The sequence below is a fragment of the Gracilinanus agilis genome, chromosome 2 (genome assembly GCF_016433145.1).
Source record: "Gracilinanus agilis isolate LMUSP501 chromosome 2, AgileGrace, whole genome shotgun sequence".
Classification (NCBI taxonomy): domain Eukaryota; kingdom Metazoa; phylum Chordata; class Mammalia; order Didelphimorphia; family Didelphidae; genus Gracilinanus; species Gracilinanus agilis.
In genome coordinates this window covers 551,554,972-551,563,781 of record NC_058131.1, presented here as the reverse complement: position 1 = coordinate 551,563,781, position 8,810 = coordinate 551,554,972, and the positions used below count along the sequence as shown (strand labels likewise).

The 8,810-nt window shown below is 42.4% G+C and overlaps 1 protein-coding gene across 2 annotated transcripts; it reads right to left on the bottom strand.

Annotated features, from left to right (window-relative positions):
• Positions 1-396: 396 nt before the first annotated feature.
• Positions 397-8,444, bottom strand: DHRS1 (dehydrogenase/reductase 1). 2 transcript variants are annotated; one of them, XM_044665201.1, is made up of 9 exons: positions 8,353-8,444; positions 7,788-7,962; positions 5,636-5,779; positions 5,339-5,418; positions 4,110-4,242; positions 3,590-3,727; positions 2,264-2,333; positions 1,805-1,885; positions 397-1,576 (listed from the first exon to the last, which is right to left on the bottom strand). In XM_044665201.1, exons 2-9 carry the CDS (start codon positions 7,935-7,937, stop codon positions 1,440-1,442), a joined length of 933 nt encoding a protein of 310 aa, XP_044521136.1. In that variant the 5' UTR covers positions 7,938-7,962; positions 8,353-8,444; the 3' UTR covers positions 397-1,439. The 2 variants fall into 2 exon arrangements, with proteins under 2 accessions (XP_044521136.1, XP_044521135.1); XM_044665200.1 differs by having other exon boundaries at positions 8,294-8,425.
• Positions 8,445-8,810: the final 366 nt, after the last annotated feature.

Genomic DNA, 8,810 nt, shown 5'->3' with positions numbered 1-8,810 from the left:
CAGCTGGGAAGTGTCTGAGGCCAGGTTTGAACCTAGGACCTCCTGTCTCTAGGCCTCTCACTCCACTGAGCTACCCAGCTGCCCCGTGTGACTCTCTTTTGACCAACACTTTTTATTATTGAAATTGTAATCTATATTTTTAGGATAGCCCCAAGTCTAATAGAAATAAATCCCTTTGAAGAAATCTTCTAATTACTCTATAATAAACCAGCATTTAACAAGTTAATAGCTCCTACCCTTAGTAAAAAACAAGACAGGAGAAGCTTTTTTCTCTGTCTCAGAAATTTGAGGGACACTACATGATAAATCAAAACAATATGCTCTCATTTTTTGATTCCCACGCTAAACTCAACCCCAGAAACTTAAACATTCTCACACTTTAATCCACTTTTGAAATATGTTGAAGGTTCTTTTATTAAAGTAAAACTTAGATAACATAAAGTCTTGTAGCCTTGAAGACTGTTAGGCTAGGTATATATAGAAATACGTTTTGAGTGCCAAATTTTATGCAACTAGGTATAACCTTGAGTTCTTCTATGTTTTGATTCTGAAATGTAAATTTTCCCAGTGTTTGTGTGACTGTAAGAAAAGAATACAAAAAATAAAATTTCACAGGAAGTGCTCAGAACAGCTTCTGGAAATCCACTGTATCTCTGACTCTTTCTCACCTAAAACATATACCTTCCCAGACCCCCTGGAGCTGCTGGCTGGCTTCCAGCAGTGTGGCACACCAGAGTCAGCTTACAAGCTACAGCTAGAGAAGTTATATCCCACCTCCCCTAGAATCCTGAGGGGGAAAAGCACTAAAGATCCTCTGGGTACTCATCTTGCCAGTGCATTGGAAATTAGGAGAGTGAGTGAGCCCCAGAGCATGTGCTATAGATAGGACTTAGACCCATGTCCAACTCCAAGACTAGCCTTTTTCTCACTATACCATACTCTCTCTATGTCTATCATTTCTCTTAAATTACATTATAAGCTTTTGAAAGCACAGCCCTTTAGGTTCAATAAATATCTGCTATATTAGTAACTGAATGAGTACTTTATTACTCTAGGGGTCTTTTCCATTAAAAGTAAATACAAGGTATAGGAACTAGAAAAAGAAACCAAGGCAAAAGCACAAGTAGTATTATTAGAGCTCCCAAGAATCACAAAGCTAGTCAGTGATTTGGATAAGGCCAGAATTTGTGTTATATCCCAGTGCTCTTCTCACCAGGAATCCCTCTGGCTGAGTGTGGGAGGAATAAGTGATAAAGTGAAGGGCTCAGCTGAAGTATTCCCCTAAAGGCAGGGGTTGTTCAAGAGTCTAGGTATATGAGAAATATTCACTTTCCTTATCCAAACATGTCAAATCACTCCTTGATCCATGGCTGATGATTGGAACAGAGAAGTAGAAAGCAGCTGTGCTTCTGCTCCTTTGTCATGGCTGGCTGATAAGATCAGAATTTACTGGAATAGAGTGTCATAATCCACTTGGGCACACGGAGGAAGCTGGGCATGTAGGAGGCCAACCAGGCCAGTCTGGGAACCTCAGAAAATGCTGATCTCAGGGACAGATAGTCAGAGACAGGACGGCCTGAATGCAACAGGAAAACTGGGGTTAGGAGGATTAGACATTTACTTCTTACCCTTAAGTTACTCCAAACTCTGGAAGTGGGAGCAGGGAAAGATAAAAGAGGGAAAATCTAAAGAAATGTTGGGGAAGGGAAGGAGGAAAAGAAAGGGTAGGAAATGGATAGGGGAAGAAGGAAAGTTTAACAACATAATGACCACCCCCTCCTTCACTCCCTGTCCCTCAATTCACCATCCACATCCTTAAAGCCATATCTTCGAGCCAGATCACAGGATGGCAGAACCCGACCACTAAGGTTTAGGATTTTGGGATCTGAGGAAAGAAAGCATCAATGTATAGAGTGAGGGTGGCAATTTAATGAGAAATTTCATAAGGGTGAGTTTCTAGTTCCATGGCTATCAATGTCTTTCTGCCTCTTCCTTTTGGAGGAGAGAATACCCTCTTGTATAATATCTTGGGGTCTGGTAATGCTGAGAATATTGTAAACCAAATTACATTTATCTACCCAACACAGTTCCCAAGGTCCCTAACAAAATTACTGTGCTCTGCCTTGATTCCAAAGGAAGAAGAAATGAAGATCTTGTGCCTCACTCCCATTGTAGAACCCAGCTCTGGCTTATGAGATCTATAGATTCTCAAGTGGTTCCTAGGAGCACTTCTTGACCCTCCCCCCACTCCACCATCAGTTACCTGTTGCCAGGGCTACCACACATTTGCCACTCAATTCTGGGGTCTCCCCTTCTGGAAAGCGTTCTTTCAGCTATAGTGCAGGATAAAAAGATATGAGCTATTAATCTAACAGCATCATCTCAAGTCCACCTGTTACTGTTATTCTTTTTAGCTCCATCTCAAGTGACCAAATTGAGGCCAGGCTAGGTGGGGAAGAATGTATTTTTCCCTCAGAAAAGTTTGTGTCTGAAAAGGGGACTCTTTCTTGTCCCTTTCTTAGACAGGGAAATAGAACTCCATTTTGTTGGTTCCAGGAGCTACTACTGCCTTTCTTCTAGATCATGGATTTAGAGCTGAAAAGGACTTTTAATAGTTTTATACCCTTATTTTGCATAAGAATAAACCGAGAACCTAGAGACCAAGGTTGTAGAAATAGTAGTAGGTGGCAGAACTGGAATTTCAACCCATGCTTTCTGACTCCAAATCCCTATTTATTTATTTTTAATTTAAATTTAATTTTGCTTTTTATTTTTTTAAATATTTTTCCATGTTTACATGACTTATTTTCTTTCCCTCCCCTCTTCTCTACCCTCTTTCCCAGAGCTGATAAGCAATTCCACAGGGTTGTACGAATGTTATCACTTCCATAGTATTCATTTTTACCACAGAACTGAAACCTCAAATGATATAGCCATATAAACAAGTGTTAAGTGATAGGTCATAAGTTTTTCTTTTGCATTTCTACGCCTATAGTTCTTTTCTCTCAATGTGGATAGCATTCTTTCTCATAATTCTCTCAGGAATGTCCTGGATTACTGCATTACTACAAGTAGTAAAAGTCCATTACATTGGATGGTTCCACAATGTTTCACTTTCTGTGTACAATGTTCTCTTGGTTCTGCTCATTTCATTCTGCATCAGTTCTTGGAGGTCTTTCCAGATCATATAGAAATCTTCCAGTTCATCACTCCTTACAGCACTATAGTTTTCCATCACCATCAGATACCATAATTTGTTCAGTCATCCTCATTTTCCAATTCCACATCACAAAGAGTGCAGCTATGAATATTTTTGTACAAACACTTTTCCTTATTATCTCTTTGAGGTGCAAACCCAGTTGTGGTATTCCTGGATCAAGGGTATACATTCTTTTAAAGCCCTTTGCACATAATTCCAAATTGCCTTCCAGAATGGCTGGATTAATTCACAACTCCACCAGCAATGCATTAGTGTCCTGATTTGCCACAACTTTTCCTACATTTATTATTTTCTAGCAACACCCTTTGGTTTCAATGTCTATATAATTAGGTGGATAGATGACCTCCTCCATCCCCTTTCCTTGCTGACCTTATGGGCCAAGGCGTCATTTCCCTCATTCATATGCTCTGTCAATAGCTCTGTCTTCACCAACCCTGGCCAAAGAGACACATAGGCAATACCGTGGGGTCGTAGTTCATGGGCACAATCTGTAGCCAACCTATCACACTAGGGAAGAAACAGGATAGAAATGAGAGTCATGATCCTCTATCTTATTCCACTATTGATTTTCCAGCTTCATCTAAAAGTGACTCTGCCCCCCAATATCAAAGCCTTCTCCATCAAAAAACAAAAATTCTCCTACTCAGAAACCCCCAAATTATTTCCCTTTCCAGAGCATAGTGCCCCCTTAACTGCAGGAAGGAGTCTGGGATATGGGTTTTTCTTTCCTGAAAATGTCCCAAAGGGAAATTCTATATATGAAAAGTCAGAACTCTCCTTTTCAATATGGTCTGGAGGGATATGAAACTAATGAATCACAATGGCCTATAAACACTTTCCCTGAACTCCGTCAAGCTTTCCTCTCCCAATCCCAGCAACAGGGCCTCACCGCTGCTTTGCCCACACCGTAGGGTACATTGAAGAAATACTGCAGCCCACCAATTGAGGAGATGACCACGATGAGCCCTCGACCAGCAGGCACCATTAACCGGGCTCCATACACCGAACACAAATAGTGACCTCTGAAGGGTAGAGGAAGTGAAGCACAGATGGTAACAGCATCAACTGCATGCTTTGGACACCACACAGAGCACTCAGCCATGTGCTTCACCTCTGGAGAACCAAGTTCTTATTATCTCTTCTCTTTGTGGTTGCTGAGGGAGGAGGGGGGGCCCCTCCAGAGGACACTTTATTGATCTCATCTTCAGAAAAGCTTGCCTAGACAACTTAAGATTTCTGTCCTCAAAGACCTCCAGAAAAGAAAGCCCAATTACTTCCCTTGGTCTCCTATCCTAAAAGATCTCATTTCTTACTTTTAGGATGTTCTTGCTTATATTGAACCTAAATCCCTTCTGTTCCACTTGCAATACATTTCCTTATCCTAATTAGACATGGGAAACAATAGAACTCTCAAGTATAGTAAAAATTCATAGTTAACATTTGCATAATACCTTAGGGTTTTTAAAGTACTTTAAACATATATTATCTCATTTAAACCTTACAATAATCCAACAGAGTAAGTGCTTTAGGCATTATTATCCCCATTTTTACATAAAAAAGTAATTAAGTCTCAGAAAGGTAAATTTTCTGTCCATGGTCACAAAGGTAGTAAGAATTACAGTTGTGACCTAAATTCAGGTCTTCCTGACTCTAAGTCCTGCAATCCATAATACCATGTTATTTAGAAAAATGGAAAATAGACACAATTTGTGCATTTAATATCCAAAATTTGCTTGAAATGCTGTGGTTTCTACCTTGAATTTCTGGTGTACATATACTTTCCTCAATCCAACCTATATGCACTACTGAATCTGGATGAAGCATATTTACATGATGGAGAAGAGGACAGGAGTAAGAGCAGGCTAATTCTCAAATGAGGAGATAGATTTCTATAACTCTGTATTCTCTACAATTTAGTAAAAACATGGCTAGAAAGTATCTTGGAGGGGAGGTAGATAGTTTCTTGACCATATTAATTTAGATGAGTTTTCTAGAAGACTGTTAGTGAAAGCAAATGAAGACTGAAGATTCTCTCAGATGGGTGAAAGATACATTGACTGAAAAGAAGACTAATTGGTCCCTTGATTATAGGGTGAATCAGGAGAGGGCAATACTCACCGGAGTCCTACATTATTGACATCATCCCACAAAGAGGCTGGGCATTCCCAGAATGGCTTCTTCATATGGGAAATAATGGTCTAAAAAGAATGAGGAATGAGATGGGAGGTTAGGAGGGTAGGTGATGGGGAGAGTGTGTATGAGGGAGTATGACTTGAAATGCAGAAATTTTAAGTATATAGAGATAGGACAGAGTCCAAGGGTCAGAATCATGTCTGGAATTAGAATTTTTTTTTAAAGTGGAACCACTGATGGAGTAGGGAATCAAAAGAATGGGGTGATGGGGTAGAATGGTACCTGGACTCCAGCATAGGCATTGTTAACTAGTATATCCAATCTCCCATCTTGTTCTCTATCCACCTTTTCAAACAGCCTCTGAACCTCATCTTCCTGGCTTGAATCACATACCACAGGTACACATCGACCTCCTCGGGATTCTGCCTGGAATGGGATAGACACAAGAATCTCATGAGTACATAGTTGCACCCTCTTCGCCCCAGCATCGTATTTAGGTAATTAATCACACTAGGTCCCTCCTCCCTACTCAACTAGTCCTAGTACTGAGATCTTCAGCCAGGACCATCCCCTGGTGTCTGCATATAGAATTACACATACAGAGAAAAGATTTCCCAGTATTCCAAGGGTGCAGTGAATTAATTGTATGGATTATAGTTGCAATTATAGCTATATTCCATGGACATATGGAATCTGACTCTCCATTAGCACACTGATATTTTGTGGCAAAGTAGAAACAAAAATGTTTTAGAACCACTGCTCCAGAATCAACTATAAACTTGTTTGATACTTAAAGCTCTTCACAACTTGGCCCCATTCTATCTTTCCAGCTTTATTACACATTACTGCCCTCCATGCATTCTGTAGTCCCAGCCAAACTGACCTTTCTATCCCTCACATGATAGATCACTTTGTCCTTCTGATTCAAAAAATTATGGGCAGTATTCATTATGATTTCTTGCAACGCATCTGTCTGAGCTTCTTTTTTTAAAAAACAGTTTTCAATTACTCTCTCCCCCAAATGATTCTTAAAATATCTTTCCCTGATCTATTTTTCAGATCAGTTTTTTTACATTAGGTATATTATTTTCTATTTTTCTCAGTCTTTTGATTTTTTTCTTTTTCTAGTTATCTAATCATTGATTTTTGCTCAATCTAATCAGATTTTCAGGGAGTTCATTACTTAAACCAGATTTACCACTCTTTCTTCTAAGCTATTTGTTCTCTTCAAATTTCTCTCCATGAGTTTTTAATTATTAAATCTTTCTTAATTTATGTGTAGTCCTTCTGGAAAATTCATTTTATTAAGGAGTTTCTTACTCCTTTCTGAGGATCTCTAGATTTGTAAAAAATGTTGATATTAGTTGAGTATTTTCTTTGATTTACTCATCTTCCTAGCTTTAGTACCCAAATTGGGGCTTTTTGCCAGGGCCAGGCTCTGTACTCTGCTGCACTTTAAGGGGTGTGATGCTCTGGGTCATAAATAGTTCTGTATTCACCATCATATCCTGGATTAAGGCTCCACGAATCTTGGAGGTTCAGAGCACTAGTCTTCTGGATAGAAAGAATACAGAATACTATAGACCTCAATTCCAAAGTAGAGATAGAAATCCTGCTTTAGAGGATTGTCACAGTGTGCTGGTCTTTGCCCACAACACTGTTGCTTTCCTGGGGCTTTCTGACTATGAGTTCATGAGGGAGTCCTTTGCTCTTGCCATCTCTGGACACAAAGCTTTGCAAATCTATATGGGTTGATGTATGGTCCTACTGAGTGCCTACTTTATGCTTATAGCAGCTTGAACCCCTTTCCCTTAATGCTCTTGGACTTCAGACTGATTTCTTGTCCAGTTGTGGGGTGGAAGAAGTCACTTAACTATGGTTTCACTATGAATTTCTTGATCATTACTCATGCAAACTTCAGGGTTTTGCTGGCATAAGTATGTGGGAGCTGGGCAGTATACTTCCCATTCCAGCTGCCATCTTGGCTAGAAGTATTTTTCTTCTCTTCTCCTTTGACTCTATCTCATTTGGGGAATCTCTCAGCTCTTTATATTCTCTATGCCGAAGATACTCAAAGTTATTTATCTAACCAGGAAAAGTAGAGAAGCTTTCTATTGGGGTTGAGCCAAAGGTATTAGAGAATCAACACCCCAAAAACATTCCCCAGAGGGAGGCACTCCTAGAACCCCAAGGGGAAGATGTAACTTTGCTATGAGATCCAGGACTCACCAAAGAGAGTAGGGATAAGGATGCAAAGAGTTTATGTTGCTTATATGTGTGCTTTTTGTTTTTCCCTAGTAATGCAGGGCAGCGACCTTTTGGCTTTTATCTACCCAGTGCCTAGTACCCGGAGGGAATTTAGTAATTGCCTGTTTGATAGACAGTTCGGCTAGTGAGCTGAGGCTTTTGAGGCAAAGGGTGGTACAAAGCTCACCTCCAGAGCAGCAGCCTTCAGGGTGTCCTGTTTTCGGCCGGTGATGTAGACAGTGGCTCCGGCCTCGCAGAGTTGCAAAGCGATGCCATGGCCAATGCCCCTGGATGCCCCAGTCACCACACATACTTGGCCCTGCAGGGGGCCTAACATGGTAACAGGGAGGGTAAAGATTAACCTGCGAAAGCAAAGAAATTGAGTACACCGTAGACTGCAGATAGGTAAGGGAAATAAAACTATAGAGGTAGGGCCCAAGGGTTAAAGGAAGGGCGGGGAGACGACGGGGGTGGAGGGGGAGTGGGGAGGCCGGGACGAGGGGGCACCGGGCTCGCTCTCTTCTTCCAGGCTACAGACACCCCCGAGGCGTTCCGGATGGGTCAGCCAGCAAGAGGGCCCCCAATCCAACCCAAGGAGGCGCAGCGGCCAAAGAAAGCCTGAGGACTCTAAGGAAGGGAGAGCTTTCCGCTGCCGCCCCAGCTGGAAGTCGGAGCCCGCCCAGGGTCACCTACGCGCGCAGGCGCAGCTACAGCCTCTGTTCTCGGAGGCCCTCGACCCCAGCCACACGAACCCGCACGTCCGTCAGAACCTAGAGATGTCTTCTATTTCTTTTGAGGACTTAGACCAGAGAAACCCCGAGTCAGGGGAGGAGGGCGGGACCAAATATGGGAAGGGACATCGCGAGCGAGCGCAGCCTACGCTTCGGCCCTCCGGGATGTGGAGGAGGGGAAAAGGGTGGGGTACTTTGAACCTAGCCCCGGGTGCTTCAGAAAACCTAGGACCCTTGCCCGAGAAAGGCACGTGGCGGGGGGCGGGGCTCAGGCACACACGCCTCCAACCTTCATCTGCGCGCGCAGCCGCGGCCTCTGCTCAAGAAGTCCTCTAGCTCAACCAGGCGGACGCACCTCGAAACGTTTAGTTACACTTCAAAACACCTAGGACCCTGGCCGGAGAAGGGCGTGGGCGAGGGGCGGTCCCCAGCCGGAAAAGACGCCCCTTTTCTTCAGGAAGGCGGTCGTCGCGGAGCAA